Source organism: Gobius niger, assembly GCF_951799975.1.
Source record: "Gobius niger genome assembly, chromosome: 7".
NCBI classification, from domain to species: Eukaryota; Metazoa; Chordata; class Actinopteri; order Gobiiformes; family Gobiidae; genus Gobius; species Gobius niger.
This window is the reverse complement of record NC_136858.1, coordinates 29,832,227-29,853,875: the sequence shown is the minus strand read 5'-3', so window position 1 is coordinate 29,853,875 and position 21,649 is coordinate 29,832,227. Positions and strand designations below refer to the sequence as shown.

Sequence of the window (21,649 nt, the reverse complement as noted above, 5' to 3'; positions counted from 1 at the left end):
CATCTTTCTGTCCTCCTGCCACTAAAATATTGCTCTCTGGACCGTTCTGAAGTTGCGTGAGGGGAAGGCTGTAGATTATTGAAAAACTTGGCCTTGTCCATGTCGATCTTTGAGACGTAGTACAAGACAACATCTGATTCACGGTTTCCCAGAGCGCTGCCATTAACTATAGAATGGATGCCGTGAGACATGCATGACATGCAAAAGTGAATGGATAAAAGTTTGGAAAAACATAGTAAACGCGCCTGCATTTATGAATGCTGTCAGAGTTAAACATTCATGAGCAAGAATGTTACGTACACTGGGGTTTGAGAGAGAAAATGCTCACAACAAATCTGACTTGAAGATTTTGTGCTGTACTGTATCTTAAAAAATGCATGTGCCTACCAAGAGGCCCTCACAGGAATACCATCATACTCCATGCATTTTTACACCGCTACAAATATAAGGCTTGTCCAATAACAAATCAACAGTATTCAGTATTCAACAGAACCACCATCTTTTAAAGTTAAGTGGACGCTCTACCCTCTGAGCCACTGCTGCCCTGTCTTTGACACACTCTCAAATTAAATCACTATTAATAGGAACGAGTCGAAAACTCCTGTGCAGTGGAAAACCTGTGTCTGACACTTTTGGACTGGCATCTTAAACCCACATCAAACTTTATGGCTTTTGATGTCAGTGATGACATCATCAGTGTGAGACAGGACGCAGGGGACCAGGGCTGAGCGGCGGGCACCGGGCTGTGATTGGCATTTCTGGGCACAGGTGCACAGTGACTCAGCGTATTTATACAACACACCCAGAGCTGCGGGAGAGGAGAGAGTAACAACTCAACAGCTAATAAGGCTACTTGGTATTTATGTCATTACCAGGGGCAGCGGTTTCTCACACCTCAAACTAGAAATAGTGTGGTCCGGCATTTAAGACTCTCTAGTTTGGCATAAAGTATTCAAAGACTGGAAGCATCTTAAAGAGGGGGTATTATGCTTTTTTCCAATCACATAGCACCAGTCTATAGCACACTACAATGATGACGAAACCTTCTGTTGGTCTGTAAATGCAGCAAATTAAAATAACTGCTTGTATAAAATTGCTCTCTCAAAATGGCTGTAGCGAATGTCTTGAAATAGGCCTCTGTCTCTTTAAGAACCTCTGACCCTTCCGACACGCCCCCTCCACACGCTGTCTGTGGCATCAGTGGGGAGGGGGTTCTACTCTTACTCAAAAATACGTGAATGTGCCAAGGCAACATTTCAGGCATGTTTTTAATGAGGGAGTGACATAATAACATGATGTAAAGCTTGAAAAAGTCGATTTTGCATAATACCCCCCCTTTAAAAATACCACATATTTTGAACGGTTTTAACCTTATAGTATGCATCCAATAAACAATGTGTAATGTGGTACATAAACCTCATGTCTTTGGAGACCTCAGCAGTTATATTTTGTTTTATAGATCTATAAGTATGGAAAAGAAACTTGATGAGTATGAATGGCTCTTGTAAGTGTCTCGCTTGGAGCATCCTCCGCTTGCAGCAGAGGGGATAAACCATGTTAAAAACAAAACAAAAGCCTCCACGCAGTTCTTGGGCAGAACGGGTCCGGTGATGAATTATGGGCATTGAAACAATAGAGGAAACTTCCAGGTTCTATGTTTGATGCAACAAAATCAAGGAGATACAGATCAGAACGCTTCAGCAGTAGAAGAAGAAATTACCAAAGTGAATTCATACCTATGTGTATTAAGCAAAATACTATAAATGCTCCCAGTACAGTAGTTTTTTTTTATTGTAGCAAAATCAAATATTATTGCCCTGCTTGTTCAAACTTGATTGGCTTTCTAACACAGTAATCTACTTTAATCTAATGTCAGCACACTTCATTGTTGATGGTATTTTCTCCAATACAATCCTCAGATTTTTTTTTTTTTTACGTCGACATTATCCTGTAATTAATGCAAACTGAAAACAGTTCTTGTTTTTTGATTCCAAATGGTTTCATTCAAAACAATAGAGAAAAACATGACTAAACTACTCACACTGTTTGTGTGTGCAGTATTATTTAGACATTCTTTGCAAACAATGGAGGGCAGTACACATTGTATTACATTACCCCCCCTTTTGGCTATTTTCAACAGTAAATGATCTACTGTTCTACACTTGAAACTTGTGCTTACTGAACAAACAAAAGCAATCCAAACTCTCAAACTGCGATTGTGTAAAACCTGGCAGCCTCAGCCTATTATCTTTCTCTAAACAATTTTATCCCGTTTTCCACTGTACACACTCCAAGTTCTGTTACTTTAAACTCTCAGACTCAGCATTATAACAAAGCAACCTTATAAACTAACTCTGAGTGAAATTTACAAATTATGATGTGTTTTGGACACAATTGCACCACTAAGGATTGCGCTGCTGACTTGTTTGCCCTCGCACAAAACAGACACGGGACAGGCCTTAATCGAACAATGGTGTTTATTTGTTTGCTTTGTTATGAGCAGAAAGAGGCGTTAACAGCGTTGTGGGTCATAAATAAGAACTACTTTTTATTTTTTCTCTATTTTACACATCATATGAACATCAGAATGAAATTAAGCACCTTTGCATACACAATCCACCTTCAAAATATTCACAACTGTTGTTCAATTCAAATCTGATATAAACCAATCAAACTTGACCTATTACTTTGTGAACACTCCACTTCTAGCTTTACCTTTACCCACCTTCACTTCCAGCCTGTCCTCCATGAATCAACGGACTAGAACTGTTTATTGCTCACATTAAGAAAATCAGTCTTCTGCATTTGACCCATCCTTCATTTGTTTATTTGTTTATTTGACATGGACAGTAAATGTCAGTATTGGCTGTTGTCCCTCCACAATTCATAAAACATATGTTAGTTCTGTGACTTGCACAACAGAAATGTTGGTGCAAGGGCAGGTCATACAGTTCAAACAGAGGACATTATGAAGATAAATATGTACAGTTATTTTTTACAAAGCAACACCTGTGCAGAGGATCCTGACACTTGGCTCAGTCCTGCACCATGAGATATGTACGGTCTTATGAGGCAAGGCAATTGCATTGCATGAAATTACAAGAAAACAGATAAAATCAATAAAACATCAACATAAAATTAATCAGTTACAGTGAAAGGCAAGAGTGCAGATAAAATACTCTCAGTTGTCATATGCACGGGCAAAAAGAACTGTTTTCAGCCTGGATTTGAACATTGTTAGAGTTGAGGCCTGTCTCACATCGTCATGAAGACTGTTCCACTGACTCCATCATTGACTCTGGGAACCACCAGGAGACCCCTCCCTGAAGTTCTCAGGGTCCGAGATGGTTTATGAGCACATTGTTGATTTGATGAAAGTGCTAAACATAGGGTATTCTCTTATAGTGAGAGGGATGCTGTTCCAGATGTTACAGCCCCTAACTGACTGAATCCAGCTCCTCAGTGCATCCTCAGGAGCAGTGGGCGACCACAGTGAAGCCGAGAAGTACCTAGCCTGTGGATTGGCCTAAGATTGCAAGTTTTCGGGTAATCGGGCAAACTGGTGTGTCGGACCTGGGGAGAACATCCAAGCTCCTCTCAGAAAGGTCCCGCCTGTTCTGGGAATGGAACATGCTGATGTGAGACGAGAGTGCTTTTCCACAGTGCTGTTAGGCCCATGTTATGTCTTGATTGGCCAGTGTCTGAGGCCTTTACTTAAATATCTGCCTCTCACAAAGGAAAAATATTTGCAGAAGATGAAGTGACGCGGAGGGAAGAGAAAGTTCAGGATTAAACCCTGTCTATGGAGGTCATTTAGCAGCTTTGTTAAGACTACCCCCGAGCTCCACCCCCCGGAGCCGGACCCCTTCTCTCTCCCTAACCCTTTACCCCGCTACCCCACCTCTGTGTGTGCTGCCGGGGGCTTATCTGCTCTAGATGTGGGCTCCTCCAGCTCTTTCACAAAGCCCCATGTTGACATTCCAGAGGACCAAGCCTTGTGCAAACACGCCAGGCCCCACCAGATGGCTACGTGAGGGAGGACAGCGTTAAGGCCAAGGAGGGAACCAGAGGGCAGGAAGAAACAACAAGTTTGGAGTAAAAATGACCTAAAATCAAATGCAATGTCAGGACACTCCAGTAAGTCATGGGTCGTCCTACAGCCAGATGGTCGTGTGTCGGATGTTTCGCTGTGCTTTGCCTCGTGCCTGTCCTGTTATGGAGCATTCGGTGGCCTTCTTGAGTCCTGCTGTCCTGGCCTCTCCCACCAAAGTCAATCAAAGCTAATATGTGGGGGTCACCAGGTTAATCTCCAGAGCATTTGAAAACCATGGAGAAAAGTCCACAAAATGAGAAACTCGTTTAGGTCTTAGGAGACTGTGGTGGGTCATGTTTACTTATGGGGTAAGAAACTTATACACAAATCACTTCATACCACCACTTTTACTTTTATTCAATGCCTGCCTTTGCTACACAATCAGTGCTATGTTCATGTTATTAATGGAGTTGACTGCTATAAGTAAAAGGTGTTTTGACACATCACATATTTTTGACCGGAATCTTATTTGTACAGGTCCTTTCTCATGACACCCAAAGTACTTCACAAAAGACAATTTATCATTCACTCCATACTCTGTGGTATGTAGCCACAGCTGCCCTTGGGGTAGACTGACCCAAGCCAGACTTTCTGACCAATACCAACCAGTCACTCAGCTGGTCATCTCAGGCATTCAAAAGGTATGGCCATTATATTATGTTTTAAGAAGTGGATTGGCCACTTGAAATACATTGCAACACAAATAGCTTGGTGAGAAAACGCATACAGCTGTGAGGTTTGGGTACTTCAGCAATTAGAAATGGCGGATTAATACCAAATTTCTGCAAATGCTCCTAAAATACAATACCATACAATACAATGTAAATGTGAACCATGCATAGTAAACATTTAAAACAAAGTATACTTGAACGCTCAGAAGTCCTACAAATGGCATCCGTAACCCATGAACATATCGGTTGTTTATTTCTTTCTATTTTTTTTCCTTTATTTTCCCCTACAACCAGATTTTTTAGCTGTACACTGCACAAACTAATTAACTAGATTAGTATAAAAGGCTCAATTTGAGCATAATAATCCGAATTTGAGATGTTTTGACGAGGAAAGATGTAGTTGGGCTTTTGATCCAGATCATATTACTTGTTTTGAGATGATTCTGACTTGTTTCAATACATTTTGTCCTTATTTCAAGTAATTTTCTTTGCCAATGGGGTAAGAACATGGGTCTTATCTCATTGGCAGTTTTACTTTCTTATTTCAAGCGAGATTTCCCTTAAAACTAGTCGTAAACGTCCTCAAAAGAGCAGAGTAAACTTGGTCAGATCAGGAAAAAGTCTAAATGAGTGAAAACTGCTCAAAACTAGTAACATTTTCTCAATTCAAGACATTTAAGACAATGCTTGATATTTACTTTTTGCAGTGTAGGGTTTGTAGTTCATCTTATTTTTTTTTTGGATGGTATGTTTTCATTTGCTTCAAAAATTAGGATCCAATATAACGCCGGCTCTTGAAAGATATATCCTTCTATTGCAATGCATGATTAGTGCCATAATAGTTTAAGTAATCCAGTAATTATATGTGAGCCCTCATGCCTTTTTACTACATGACGCATTTTCAAAAAGTAAGATTACTTGCAGTGGATCCTCTTTATTTCGTGGTACTATATCGGATTTATGTGTAAATAATGTGTTCTTTAGCATCAGGCGGGATTAACCAGGCTCGGACTTGTTCAGCATTAACATTCACATTTAGCTACTGTGACTTTTCCTGCCGCAGACGTGTCCTCTCTTGTCTCCGGATCCTGAAAAGGGGCTTGGAGCGAGACGTCAGTCCCCAAAATAACATTCCTCTTTTTCCATTCAATTGGCCCTGAAGGATTGCCCTCAGATTGGAGGAAGAGAGTGGTCGGATCAAGCCTACACCCCTTATTAACTTTGGGGGAAGCCGGATACGCACTCCGGCTATTGCGCACTTTTATCACTACTACGCCTGTCTATTGTGCTCTGGGCTGAAGGGGGAGTGACAGTACGAAGCAACATAAAGGATTATATTGTTCCATCCTCTCGACGTGCCCGCTGATGTGTGTGTGCAGGCCTCTATGACACAAGTACACGCTCAGGTTACTTACTTTATTTACAGTTTCAATAAACAGCCAGCGCTGCGAGATCTGAGGTGGAAAAGAGCAGTAGCCCGTGCAGTTTTGTTTTGGAATCTGCGGCAATGGAAACTTCTAGATAATGGTTTATTTTCAGGATGGAGACTTCTCTGCAACACAGCAAAGAAAAACAGCAAGAAGCCACGACATGTTTAGACTTTTAGCTATACACCAGTAGAATAGAATTGTATTTATTTATTTGTGAAGTGCCCATAAATTAACAAAGGCAAACGTAATAACATTTTCTTTAATTCTGTCATTGTCTGTTGTCTTGAAATTGTCGTTTACCTAAATGACACTTGATGTTCGGCCATGTTAGATAACTGTTGTGTAGTATGAATTATATTGGCTTGATCTGAGACCTAAATCTATGCCCGCCACTCCGATGCCACTCCGCTATAGATCAAGCTTGATTTACTTGCAAATAATCCCGGGCTTGATCAGACGCTTACTCTGCTGAATTAAATCTATACTGATAAGAGACTGGAGAATCAATCAGCTCATTTCAGTCTGGCAGCTATCAGCCTCGGCCCGCTCAAATTGACTTGTATCCAAGGAGAGCGAGCGTAATGAATAGGACACCGCACAGTAATCTAACTCTAATGGCTAATGGTGGCTAATGGTGGGGCAATTTATTAGTATTTTTTTAATCATGTCATGCAAAACCTACTTTTTTGAGATTGGTTATTTGCCGTGTTTGTCAATTCACAACACAATGTAGAAGAAGAACTTTATTTATATAGCGCCTTTCACAGACATAGCCACAAAGCGCTTTAGATGAGACAATTTCTCCTGGGGTAGACTGACAGTAAAGCTGTCGGGACTGCACGCGCCTGCGCCAACGGTCCCTCTGACCACCATCATACATTAACGTACATGCTCATTCATACTGGCCTATTGTACATGTTTTTTGTGGTAGGGGAAGCTGGAGTACCCAGAGGAAACCCTCGCAGACACGGGGAGAACATGCAAACTCCACACAGAAAGGCTCCGTCCAGGTGGGAATCAAACCCGGGACCGTCTAGCTGTGAAGATGTATTTTGAAATTGCCCTTGGCTGAAATGCTATTTTGTTTTCATGGTTTTATAACACGTCATTCCCACTGCTGCCTGCAGAGGGTGCTTGAGGCCAATTTAAAACTCTGTCCAGCCCAGTTCTTCACTCCTTGCTCACTTTTCTTTACGTGCACATGATTTCACATTTTAAAACATGAGCTATAATTGCTCAAAATGCTAAAAATCTTTGCATTTATGTTGAATTAACAAGTTTTATTATGTTTTTGTTTTTTCTAACCCATGCAGGAAGTGTGAGGCCCCATTACGTCTGTCAAACAACACAAAACATAATCCTCAACTTTTTAAAACCTACATTCTGCAGTGCGGCTAAATCTTGTTGAATCATTCACTACTATACTAATAGTGTGTGTCAGAAAGGGATGGTAATGTTTTATATGATGATATTGTTTTGTCACACTTGATGTGATTGGTTAAATTCACGTGCCAGGCCTGAGGAGGAGCGGGTTGGGAACACATGACGAACAGAACAAAATTATGGAACAATATAATATCGTAGTATTGCACACTCTTAGTGAATATACACCAGGTGGACAGACATATAAAGAGTCTATTTCATTTCCAAAATGTCCTCTTTGTATTGGCTCTACACCTAAAACCATCCTGTTCAAACCCTTGTGGTCAAACATGACACATGTCAAATCTCCTGTGAAAGATATTTAGATGAAATACTATTATTATATCAGCTTCTTACTCTGCAGTTCACATATGTCTGTAAAAAAGCAAATAGTCTTTATTCCCATAAATTCTCGTTAATTATCATGAAAATTATTTGACTTTGCAAATTCCCAGGGTTTACGTCAACTTAAGAAAAAGGTATTTTGAAATGTGGCCCTCTCTTTGGATCTGATCTTGGGAATGACTGCTCTGAATAATATTTGTGTAAGTGAAATCTAATGGTAATAATAGTACCGTACTTAGTATAATAGACACACCCCTAAACCTAACATTGAAGAAATATATATTATTCTTTAGAAGCTCTTTCTCAGCAGAACCGCCCTGTATGTAGCATTAATGTGAAATATTATGGGAAATCCCTCCGTTTGCAAAGTAAAGCACAATTTACTCTAGTCTTTAAACCGCTCGGACAGCATACACACCTCCACCCACATGACATTTATAACAACGTGTGCTGTTCAAAGAAACAGTGTTTGATATTAAACTGTAACTATAGCACATGTGGTTGGCTATTGTTGGCACTCAAAACACTTACACAAAGATGTATTTTCTATTGTTTATTTCGCAAATGTGGCATGAACACTTGCAAAATCCAAAACCTTGGTCCAGTAAAAAACAACATTTCAATGATTTAATACTTTGTTTTCCGCTCTCAATTCTGTCAAGTAAAAATTTGGAGTCTACTTTTAGTCTACAAGAGCTAGTAGTTACCAAAATTGCCTTTCGTTTCCAAACTGTCTTTAAATATCCAGAAATCCGACTCTTTTACTAAAGTTAGGAAAGAAGTCTGGATAGAAATGGTACCAACATCTACTGTACATACAAAAGGGATTAGCGGACTATAAAATGTACAGTTTGTAAAATTTTAACTTAAAATTCACATTCATATATAAAAAATACAAAACCAGGATCTTTCAAACCCACTAAAAATAGCTTTTCTGTTACTGCTGAAAGATCATTTTAAATTACCATAAAATTTCATGGATTATTTCTGTATTACAACCATTATTAATGCCATACTCTGTCATAATCTTTAAGTTTTTTTCTCTTTTTTTTCCTCAGATTTATTTAAAAACAACATAAGTCAATAAATTAACGTGCTACCTCAGTCCCTGAAAAGCCAATGCTCCACTGTGTTACTGAGAGAGAGTAAAACAGACATGTGTGGCCATAGGCAGTAGAAATCCGAATGGACCAAGAGACTACGAAGGTAAAGTGAAGACAGGCTCCCATTCAAAAATATAAACAAACATTGTCATTTTATATACATTCACCACTTCACTTTACGAGGTCTATGTGTTGCTAAGTTGTTTTATTATTATATTAGTTTAAATCTCCACAGCTAATTCCCCGTGCAGCCACACAATACTGTAAAGCTGAGGCTCTCAACTGGCAGGAATCTTTTTTTTTTTTTTTTTTTTACATTTATTTTATTTCATTCATTTAACCTATATGGCACATATATTTAACAGTGAACAATAAAGTTACATTCAACCCCACCAGTTGAGAACCGCAGATTTAAGGCAAATTTACTTGATTTAGGACACTTAGCTGAGACAACAGCGACATTTTTAAATGCTATATGTTGTTCTTTAGGTAGTACCGTTAGCATCACTAGCTACACTAGCTGTACCTGTATAATTTGTGACAAATTTTTCAGTTGCACCCTACTTTACAGCACAGTAATAGCATGGTATTAGGATGGAAACAGCATTAAATTACATGGACACACATAATTTAGATCATAGTAATATCACTAAACCTTTAAAGTATAGCAACATTGTATTTTCTAGGTAATAACATGGAAACAAGGCTGCAAAATGCTTTACTCCCTTATTCCCATGCTATTTCCATGCTATTACCGTGTTATTACTGTGCTATACATCAAGTGCAGCCAGATTTTTAAATAGATTAATAACCTATAAGCGTATACATTCCCAAAGCCCCCATAGTTTCTCATCCGTCATTTCTACTGTCTATGTCTATGAGTGCATGTGTGCATGAAACAGAAATATAGGACACATCCATTAGCGTACCTTGGTTGGTGAGGGTTGTGGTTATTTTGGAGTCCATACAAAAAATAATTCATGTAAATATATAATATATATTTTTACATATTTGAATATATTTACAAATATACCCAGCACTATACATTATACTGATTTGTTTTTTTTTTCTCCAGAATAATTGGAAGGGTTCATATAAAGAAATGGAAAAAAGAAATGCATCAATATTACAAAATAAACAGGAAAGCTGTCTCTATAGATCTCCTATTTCTCTGGATTGTTAGTTGAAACTTTCTTTTAGTCCATTTTTTTTTTCCTTTCCGAGTCCATGGTTTTCAAGTTCACATTGGTCCGCAGGTACATTCCCCCTAAGGCAGAAATATCAGTCTTGGAATGGCAGCCCGTGGAGTTGATTCACCGAAAAAGTGTCAATGTTGAGGAAGAAGTGCCACTCCCCAAAATATGAGAACTTGAAGTCTGGAAGATGGCGGATTTTTTGCAAGAAGCGTTTGTCCACTCAGTCTTTCTGCAATATCCAAAAATTTAAGACCACTTTTGACCCCGTCCCGCCCTAGGCCCATGAGTCCACTGGGACCAAAGAGGAGAAGGGTGTTGGAAGAAGTGTCTTGAAGAAGCTGTTTTCTTGTTGGGGTCAGTTTTAAAGTCTTTGCTGTAAGGCTCATGTTTTAACGTTCCCGTTGATGTGCTGGTATTTGGGGAGGCAGGGCTCGTCCGGTAACGGGTCGTGAGAAAACACAGAGTCGTCGCCGGAGGAACACGAGCTGCGCGTGTCCGGGAAACTGGGGGAATACTGCTCTGTCGGGGTGCACAGGTCTAGGTACTCCTGCAATGAAGAGACAAAGGACAAGGTTAGGTAAGATACAAGCTAATATGGACTTGCACATAACCTGGACAACTACTAGTTAAGTCATCTATTGTTTAACCTATACCCACACCATGTACCCAAATAGAGTATCATGTTCAAGAATATAAAAACAGGATATCAACATCCTATAGTGGGAATAGAACAGGTTACGTCTTATAACAACCATTCAACCTCCAAAGCCAGTGTCGCCCTAGATTCACAAACATTTACTCTTACGTCGGCCTTAGGAACTAAAGTTTACATTGCTCTTTTCCACTCCGCATGTTCTAAAGGAATGTCTAAAGTATTGAAGAGCATAAATAGTACAATGAAACCATGTCAACACAGACTGGGACTTTCCGAAGGAGGCTGAGAACAGCGGAGAGGAGCCGTATCACCTTCATTATAATATTTATCTAATCCAAGCCAAATCACTCTGGAAGGGTTTGTGAAACGGAGCAGAAAAATAATCTCAAACTGGATACTGTTATGAAAATATTTGCAGGAATAAAAGGCAATAAATTGATGTCTAGACACAGCAGGCCTGGTACCACACAGTCTAGTGAATTTTGGAACATGAATTGCCAACAATTGCTATTCTTCTGTTTATTAATCTTATATAGCGGTTCAACATGAGTAATATAGTAACTGGTTTATGTTTTTTTCCCCTCTTAAACATGCAACAAGTCTCTTGAATAGCAAAACTGATTTCAGAGTTGAGGTAATTAATCGATAGATCTGTTTTCCCCCCATCAACTTTGATAGACACATTGTTTTAGAGATTGTTAGTTAGAAGCCTAAAACCAGATTTTTCCGCACAAACTTGCAATATTTTTTGACATTGACAACGTCTTGTTCCATGAAAACAATTCCATGTGGTTTTGAGCAACAAAGAAACATAGACCGCAGTTTGGGTCTATGTATCTAAGTATCAATCCGAACAGATCTAATGTCTGACATAAAGCAAATACAGAAACTGGCAGCCCACGACGGACTGTCCCACAAAAATGAAAACGAAGAATCCCCCAAATCCTGGCACTGATCTCCGAGCCCGGTGTGATGTTGTACTTCATGTTAGGCACCCTCTGTCTTTCCTCTGCTCTTTCATGGGTGCAAGTTTTGAAAAAGGTTTTGGGGTTTTCTAGAAAATGAGCGCTGGCTTCCATTTTCCCAGCTCAACAAGCACAGGCTCGCATTACTGAGGACCTCCACATCTGCCAGCGGTTTGGGGCAGAGACGCACAAGGGAGGAGGGAGGGGGGGAAAAAACGCTGCTTTATTACATTTCAAAAGTTCAAACTCCGAGTTGGGCTTTTTTGGCATAAATTCACAAAGTTCCCTTTTCCAAAACAGACCAGTCTTGACAGCTTTCCACATTGACGGTCTCTTTTCAGGTCGTTCTGCGGATATCGCACAAGACAGGAGAGGGGATGGAAAAAGCACAGCCATTATAGGAAAGGGAATCATGGTGGTGATGATTGGGCAATTTTAATAAGCCACAGCAGCCACATTGGGCCTGGATCGGATTGTTAGGCCACTTTTTGGTCAGTGTTGAGGGCCTTGTGTCAGCAACCCGCACTCCTAAAACTTTCAGCAATATTGTGCAGCGCCCTCCACGCACTGGCACCCGCTGCATTTAGATTGGACTGAGAACATGTTCTGCGTAGGAATGTAGCATATTCCATTTTATTGTTATGAAATGCCGGGCTCCTATTTGCCAGGAAATTACAGCTAGGCCGACCACCCTGAATGGTTTCAAGATGGAAAATTGAGCTTTTTTTTGTTGCTGTGTTTCTGTGCGAGTGATGAAAAATGAGGAGCCGTGCCCACCTCGTTGGAGCTGAGGGTCAGGATCCGGTCCAGATCCTCTACGAGCTGCTTGAAGGTGGGTCTGTGTGATGAGATGGCGTGCCAGCAGTCTTTCATCATCATGTACCTTCAGAAAACAGTGACAAGTTAGACAAGTTATGTCATTGTCTATTCATGTAAAAGACACTAAGCTTCATGTCGCTCTACTTTGTCTATCGCTAAAGGGACAGAGTTCTTTGGTGTCACTTTATGTCGCCCTTTAGAGCTGGGGCATAAAGTGGATTACATTTCTTTGAACACTACATGCCCATTTTAAAAACGCAGTGTTGGCATCTAAAACAGCTAATTTTCTCTATAGTGGTCCACCAAGCTGTGTCTATCATTGTCTGACCAAAACATGCTTGTAATTATAATGGCTTACACTTGTATTGCACTTTACAAACATGTGTTATCAAGTTTCTCTAAGCGCAGCACTGTAATCATTATTCATTCACGCCATCCTTGGTGGTTGTAAGCTACTATTTTAGCCACAGCCACCGCTCCTGGGGTAGACTGACAGAAGTGAGGCGGGCAATCTGCGCCATCTGCCCCTACGACCACCACAAACCACTCACGCAGGCAAACACACTCTCATTCATTCAGGCCTGCTGTACATGTTTTTAGTGTTGGAGAAACCAGACTACCCGGCGAAACCTACACAGACATGGGGAGAACATGTAAACTCTACAACTTTAACGTCTAGGAAATGTAGGAAATGAGTATTGCAAGCCCAAAAAACATGGGTCTAAAAAGTATAGTGAGGGAGTTTGAAATATGCAGAGAGACGGCACTTACAGCTCGTTGGTGCAGTTGCCGGGCTTGTCCATGCGATGTCCCTCCTTTAGTAACTTGAAGAGCTCCTCAACAGGGATGCCGGGGTAAGGGGAGCCCCCAAGGGTGAAGATTTCCCACATCAGCACCCCAAACGACCAGCTACGGAGACAAAAAGAAAGGATGCGTCAGAATCAGTATAAATTTACCCACACAAGCACAAGGCTCCATAATTAATAACTTAATAATTCCCATTCTCTCCAATCAAAATATGAATGAGCATTAGAGCTATTTGTTCTCATAGCCTTAGTTGGTACTGGCTCTATTATTATTGTGTTGAATTCTATAGAGGAAAGGAATTTACTATTGGAAGATGAATCTGGATGACTGGTGCCACTCTGAAGACAAAAATGCTGTATAGGAATTTTAAAAGGGTGGATTATCTTTGAACCACCAGATCATTTACATTAGTCGCTTTAGCCTGTAAACCTCGACAATGCCCCTGCAGTGGTGTCAATGGCTTCTTTCTGCCGTTCGGTGGCTTGTGGCGCGGACCCACTCACTTTGGCCCTGGGGTCAATGCTGCCTTTTGTTGCCTGTCTCTGGACACTCACACAGGCTGACATTGTCCACCCTCACCAAACCAAAACAAACACCGGACCACCCAGCAGAAACCAACGTCCGAAGATGACTCTATCTACTTTAACTACTTCCTTGTGATTTTATGTCTCCTCTCTGCGCTCGCTCACAAAGAAAAGTATTATAACCTACAAGGAAATGTATACGCTGTACGCCACACCCTGAAAGTCCGACTCGGCACGCAGCCACGGAGAGCCAGTTTTTATCACTCGCCCCATCTGTTGACACAAGCAGATTTGTTCCCTGTTCCCTATCGCGGAGTAGTATCTTCTGTTGACACACTTGGCTCTCCTTTCCGTCCCAAATTAGCGGCTCGTCAGGTCGCTCCTTGGTGAACGTTTGTGCTCAACCGCATCCAACCTTGACTCGCCAAACAAACGGGCCACGCCAACACGCTCCCGGGTCACTTTACGCTTCAAACCTGGTTACAGACGCAATCAGTTCAAGTAGATCGATTGCAAAAGGTGACCTAATTTACTGGTCGGCTTACACAACATCTCGCTCGCATTGATTAAGGGCTACAGTACATGCATATAAACATCAGCATACAACGCCACTACTCGCGCATGACGTTTATGGCGTTATATAATTTTACTGTGTTACTGCACTGCCCACTTCCAGTCTCCAACCATTACCGGGCTAACCACAACTCCATCCCTAGAGCCTATTTGTCAAACTGGCTCACATTGGGATTCATGTATTCATTTAATCTGATGTCATGTATGGATTGGACTGCACCGCTGTGATGATGCTCGCGAGGATGCAACCCACTTCCCCAACACCTTTCTCTGATCCATCCCCACGTTACATGAAGAGGCTATTACTAAAAGTGAGTGATGAAATTAGCTAGCAGGAGTGGCTGCAGCCTCACGCTCTCTTCAGGTTATCGATTACTACCAAACGCAAAAGGGCATCATAAGTGCCGCTCATTACTTATGCCCAAACACGCACGTGTAGACACTCCTTTGTGGAAGCCGGGAAGAAACCGTGTCTATCCGAGTACTTAACTGGATGAAAACTGTTTACCCCGGCGACGGAGTCACACACGCACCGAGCTCCTTTCCCAGGGGTCAGCGTAAAAGGCATTTATCTAATTGCCACAGACACTTTCAGCCAGCGGTGTCTGAAGCACCAACTTCAAACAAGGCTGTCAGAACACATAAGACTCCCGCGCTAAAAAGAGGGACACGTTGCCTTTGTTCTGCTTTTGGAGTAAGAGGGGGCAAAGAAGGGAAAAGGACAGGCAGAGACGGGTCAGCAATCCACGTAGACGAAGAAAGACGCCCAAAACATGTGGGAGGGGGATTATTTTGATCGTGGTTTGGTTCTACAATGCGCAGAGCCACATGTTCAAAAGCACTGCTGAATGGCGAAGGGTGAAGCGAGGGACATGCAGGGGGGTAAAAGGAGAAGGATGAGGCCTGTCTGCTGCAAAGGGTCCAGAGCTTTGTTGTGTACGTTTGGACATCCATGGAGGCCCAGAAGAGAGAAGGGGAGACTTCCGAGCCAGGATCCAAGGCGGAGGGGTTAGTCGGTGGGGAGGAGGTGCTGCCGAACTCCTGCTCCTTCCAGGGCCCTTTGAAGCCGCTCAGATTAGTAACACGGCATTGGCTACAAGTCTAGCGTGAAATCCTCACTTTTGCTGCAGACCGGCCAGTCCCGGGCCTTTGTAACTGGCTACCCCCCACCTACAGCTCACCAGTACAGCACCAAAACACCTAACCAAGACCCTGCCTCAAAAACAAGGAGTAACAATGAATCTCCAATTGCTCTAAAACTACCTCGAAAGGAGAGTGGGGAGGGAGATCATGCAGTCGTGAAAACAGAAACCAAAGGAGTTATTATATTTGCTATGATGTATTAAAGTCTACTCTTAAGTGCAAAAACTCAATGTTAATGTTCATTATGAGTTGAGTAAGATTGTGTGATACTTACACGTCACTCTGGTGTGTGTAGACCCGGTCAAAAAGTGCTTCAGGAGCCATCCATTTTACTGGCAGACGGCCCTGCGGACACAAGGAGGGGAAAGGTCAAATCTGATCTACAGAATCATCTCTGAGACAACTGTCCACATCAGCATGATTGAATCCAGTTAAGATCCCGTTACTTCTCCAAAGGCAGATAAGTGAGCGAGCGCTGTTTGGGGAATGAAGCATTTCTGGATCCGTCTGCGAGGAGGATTTCCCATCGGAACATTTACATTGTTATAGCCGCACAGCCGATAAAAAGGGTCACAGATAACAGAGGGTTTATCTGTGTTTGCTGCAGCCCAGACGCTAAACACGACGGCCAGGGCGACCTTGGGCAGGATCAGAATAGTAGCTTAATGCACGCTGCAATCTTATCAACTGTAGCACCAAAACAAACGTCTGGCTGAAGTGGATGGGGACCTTGAACATTAGGGTAGCAACAAATCACTATTTGATATATGATCATAAGTTTATGATTTTCACACGATGATTGACAATAATAAGGCAAGTTGGTGCCGGCTCTCTGTCAGCCAGGGATTTCCTTGTAAGGTAAGGTTCTCGACTGTTGCCTGACCAGTTTCAGTGGTTCCTGGGACTTGACCTGAAATTATTGAATCAACAGAACTTTGTGACAAAATACTCTGTGTCACTTGAAATGTTCTGAAACTTTTTTATCAGAAGTCCAAATTAAAAACTTAATTTGAGTGGCTGCGACCAATCACTCAATAAACAACTATGGACCCCCTTCTATAAAATGTAATAACATTTATAGTAATATAAGGTGCAAAACATTTCAAATCTGGTTTAACAAGGTTAGAGTTTGGATGCTGTATTTTGATATTGGGCTTAATTTCACTAATATGTGCTGAATGTGCTGAAAAATACATCAAATTCTATGTCTGGAATGTAAAAAAAAACATCTCAGAATCATCATGCGGTCCCCACTTCAGTGTGGGGTGACCCCCCCAGGAGGTCCTGACCCCACTTTGGGAACCACTGTATTCTTCAATAATCTTGGGGCGACCTTCAGAAGGAACAGTGGGCAGATACTCGATACTTACTCAAGGTTTATGGTTATGTGTACCAGTCCTTTCCTAGTCTGAGATTTTAAACCAGTACCTTCCTATCAGTCCAGCTCATTTTATATTATTAAAAATATGAAATAATCTGGGGATTTCACAAAACGGGCTACTATCAATAATAATGAGCGATTTATAATGATCACGTTTTGTAAAATAACAAAATTCAGGCAATATCACACACTGTTCCTTCCATGCCGTGATCCAACAAAGACTTCACAACAAAAAGCGCTCTGTGTAAATTAGTTTCAGCGTCAGATCAGTTGTTATTGTCGTAATCATCAGCTCCATCAGCATCACACTCCATTGTTGCCCATGTTGTTGTTGTCAGCCAGTTCTCAGCGTGATCGTGCTTGCTACAGGAGGCAACCATGCATACCAAATGAGGATGCGCAACCAATGCAGATTTGCCGTGCTTTGCTCCGCTGTGGGAAAAAGAAAGACACCGCTACTGGGCCACTTTGGAAATGTCAATTATGTTGAGCCACTCTCTCTCTCTCTCTCTCTCTCTCCCCAAGCTCTTCGTCTTTTTAGCTAATTGTGTGAGTGGCGATGACGCTAAAGGAACAAGGGAGTGAAGGATCAACAATCTACATTCACGAGGCTGCATGGGAACTCGAGGTTTTTGCCAAAGGACCAGCCAAGATGGAGGGGAAAGCTGAGGGAACCCAGAACATGGGACAAAGAATGGTCCTAATTCAATGTTATAACCAAACAAGGATTAACATATTGAGTTGCATATGTTTGGTGACATTGCATGAGTTTCGTCAAAGTTAAAATGGTTTGCAGAATAAGTTGGTTTTCTTGAACTGACTCTGTGTTTAACTACTTGCTCACATGAATACATACAGTAGGAATAATATAAAAATAAGCGCATGGTTGAGGATGCTTGGATTAATTACAGCCTTTAAATGTTCAGCCCTTTCGCTTTTATGCAAACTTTCAGTATCACATGTTTTACACCAGAATAGCCATCACCTTATTGATTATGTTTTAACATGATTTTGGATTTGATAGATCAAAAAACGCAAGTCCCATTTGTTAACAACATTTTCAGAGAAGGAATTCGCTCATCGAATAGGCTACTTAGGGCAGGAGACAAGCAACCCATCTTACATCGATCAGGAAAGAAATATATTAAGGACATCAAGGCACCGCTTCAGCGCTATGGTCTGGAAAAATGTATTTTTTCAGTTTTGGCAGTGTGTGAGATTTTTCTTAAACCATTCAGCTATTTTTATCACTTCTATTTCAGTAATATATATTATTTGCAGGGAATTTATTATACATTGACTACCTAATAATAATTGTATTAAAAAATTGAAATTCAAAAAATTCTGTCAAAATATATGATTACTGAAAGACTTAAAGGGGCACTATGCAACTTTTTACGCAGATTTTTTTTAAATATTTGTCTGTATTTGACCTTGTAGTGACCCAGTAGCTGTGTGAGTGGTCAGCATGGCGCATCTACTTTCGATCACGGTGGTCTCTGTAACACTTCAGGATCAATTGTTTTGTAGGTTTTCTGGTGAGAGGGTCAATCAGGAGTGAAAACCTTCCAAACAAAGGATCGAGGATTTTTCCACATATAAAGTTGCATAGTGCACCTTTAAAGGGACTGGATGGAAGTTGACATTTGTATACTCGCTACTGCCACCTCAGGTCTTACGTGTAAACTGCAGGTTCTATATTAAGCTCGTGCATGACGGCACTCCGGACCCCGAATTAACTTTTTGAGTGACAGTGCAGGATTTTAGAGGCAGTTGTGGTGAATAGATCTGGGCTCATTCTACACATTAGGACATGGCTGCATAATTGTAACATTTTTTAACTCTGTCTAGTCCCAAGTTTTATACTGACATAAGTATTCAAACCTTATAAATTCCATTCCCTGCCCATGATACAGAATGAGCCACATTTTCATGGTCAGACTTAAACATAATAGCATAATAGTTTTTTGTTTCTTGCAGTGTGAGAGCTTACATTTGTTGTCTTTTTATAGTAGTCGATATTGTGGACGTCTCGGGCCAGGCCGAAGTCTGCGATCTTCATGACGTTGCTCTCTGTGACGAGTACGTTCCTGGCCGCCAAGTCTCTGTGTATACACTGAAGGCGAGAAAAACAAGGAAGGTCAAGCGTTACTGTGGAAAAGCTAGATGTAAATCATGCCTCAAACCAGCTGTACACTCGGCTCCAAGCGTTTATGATGCAAGCCGCCGCCTCCACATTACCTGTCCACTGCGCGACCCTTTGTCACGGTGACTTCACTGATTAACATGTTCAGATAGGTAGGAATTCCTGACATATTTCTGACATACACTAAGTGAGGGCGAGTGCGCATGTGCGGTTGTGTTTGCGTGTTCAAATCGTCACATTCCTCCAGTGAGAGAGAGAATAGGCAACACTGGTGCAACCCCCTCTGTTTACAAAAAAAAACTCCTATTGCTACCACACAGAGGGGCTTTTGTGGGGCAATGGGGGGCAATGACAGGGGGGGCTAGGATAGTGTTTTTAGTAGATGGTCTTCCCATGCTGAAACATGTTTTCTTGTGTAAAATCACTGTTGTGTATAAGACATTGGGAATACAGGGGACTCTAGGAAAAAAAAAAATAACCTAAAAGAAAAAAAGCTTGAAATGTGCTTAATGCTGATAGACTGTCTTCGAATAGTATTGCCATTGGAACATGCATTAATTAAAGTTGATGATATAACATTTGTATAATAATCCTTGAACAAAGTAATAGTGAAGCTGAATGTATTAATTTCTGAATGGGGACCTGGGGCTGGGATTAAATAAATTATCTTCTTCCCACCCCCTTTCAGGTAGAAATGGATCATCTTGTTTACATACTGTATACTGTACTTTCTGTGCCATTGCCTGAAATAAATGAATAAAGGAAAAAAGCCAAGAAAGAAAGGCCAAGCCGAGAAAATCAGTCTAGTTCATTAGGCAATAAAATAATCCAAACCTACTCAAAATCAGAACAAATTCCAATAATACAAGCACTTCATCTTTGTCTTTCCCACTGGAGCGGTAGTGCAGCCCTTATGATAAAGTTGTAGAAGATATAGTTCATTTACATACATTTGTCTGAAAAAAAATATTTACAAGAATGAAAGTATTAGATATGAGGACTGATACTGTGAATATTGGCTCCAGTGTCACAATATTTATACTTCGGTGTCTATCTGCTCAGCACTAATATTCAGCGCATGGTTCCCATAATGTGCATGAATTACTAAAGCTGGCTACAGTAATACCCGCGACCCGGCCCCAGATAAAGCGGAAGAAAATGGATGGATGGATGGATGGATGGCTACAATAATAAGCATTTGGTTAAGGTCCCGTTCTTACCTTCTGTGATGCTAAGTACTCCATGCCGCGGGCCACCTGGTAAGTGCAGGACACGAGGTCTTTGAAGGTGAGCTGTTCGTCTGAGACTCGGGCGATGTCGTAGGAGTATTCCATGCCGGGCGGCCGGCGGGCTCTGAGGTACTCCCTGAGGTTTCCTTTAGAGGCGTACTCCACGATCACATACAGCGGGCCTGCATGGGGCAAAAGGCCAAAGTTACTTTACAAGCATTTTTGAGGTAAGGCCTGGTTGCGCTTTACAGCACAGTAATGACAAATGAAAGTAGTATGTAGGATGAAAACAGCATGGTATGACACGAAAATTAAAAGAATTACCATCTTGCGTGCAGGCTCCTAAGAGATTGATGATGTTCTTATGCTTCCCAATCATCTTCATCATCTCCATCTCCGAAACCAGGTCAGACAGGTCCTTTTCTGTGGCATCGTCTGCGCAGCACAAAGAAATGTAAAGTGACTTGAATGTAATCAAAGAGCAGGCAAAACAAACACACTCAATCCGATCCTCTCCTGACCCCTGGACACAGCAGCGGCTCTGTCAGGCAACACCTTGTTTAGGAGGTGCCCCTGATTAAGTGCGGTTGACAGACAATGCGGGCTAAAGTTTCTCCTCGCACAGACTACAGAGCGGAGCTTTCAGCGCCCGGGGGAGGAGCAGGTGGAATTAAAGATGTTCAATCTAGATTCATTATCTTCAGGCACAAACGTCTTTTCACAGCGTCAAAACGGCATCCCACGAATGTCTCTGTCCACGGCCCTGAACTGCAGAGTACGATAATGAATGTTGAGCGATAGGTGCTTTAATAGAAAGGAGCAGTTGGGTTTTGTGTGGGGTTATCTGAAAATCCTTTATTTTGGTTTAGATACAATTTCCTTTATGCTTTAGTGCATTAACCTCTTAAACCGGCCTTGACTGAGCACATTTTCTCCAGTTTGGCTTTACGCAAAACCTAAAAGCTTCTTGAAAACAGCGTCAAAAAAAGGAGCAAAAACAAGGATGAAAGACAAAAGAGCAAGAAAAATATGCCAGAAAAGCAGTAATAACAAAATAAAAACAGGGACAAAATGTGCGACAAAATGTGCAAGAAAAGATACAGTAATACAGCAAAAATGTGACGAGAACACGCCGAAAACTTGACAA

At 41.4% G+C, this 21,649-nt stretch overlaps 1 protein-coding gene across 5 annotated transcripts in view; it reads right to left on the bottom strand.

Moving 5' to 3' along the window:
* Positions 1–9,020: 9,020 nt before the first annotated feature.
* Positions 9,021–21,649, bottom strand: part of fgfr2 (fibroblast growth factor receptor 2) — a 55,237-nt gene continuing 42,608 nt past the window's right edge. For all 5 annotated transcript variants that reach the window (XM_079559729.1, XM_079559730.1, XM_079559728.1 and 2 more), the window contains 7 exons: positions 20,827–20,937; positions 20,494–20,684; positions 19,121–19,243; positions 16,021–16,091; positions 13,471–13,608; positions 12,658–12,763; positions 9,021–10,807 (listed from right to left, as the gene is read on the bottom strand). In XM_079559729.1, coding sequence (XP_079415855.1) covers positions 10,643–10,807; positions 12,658–12,763; positions 13,471–13,608; positions 16,021–16,091; positions 19,121–19,243; positions 20,494–20,684; positions 20,827–20,937 — 905 coding nt within the window. In that variant the 3' untranslated portion in view covers positions 9,021–10,642. The remainder of the gene's footprint in view (positions 10,808–12,657; positions 12,764–13,470; positions 13,609–16,020; positions 16,092–19,120; positions 19,244–20,493; positions 20,685–20,826; positions 20,938–21,649) is intronic.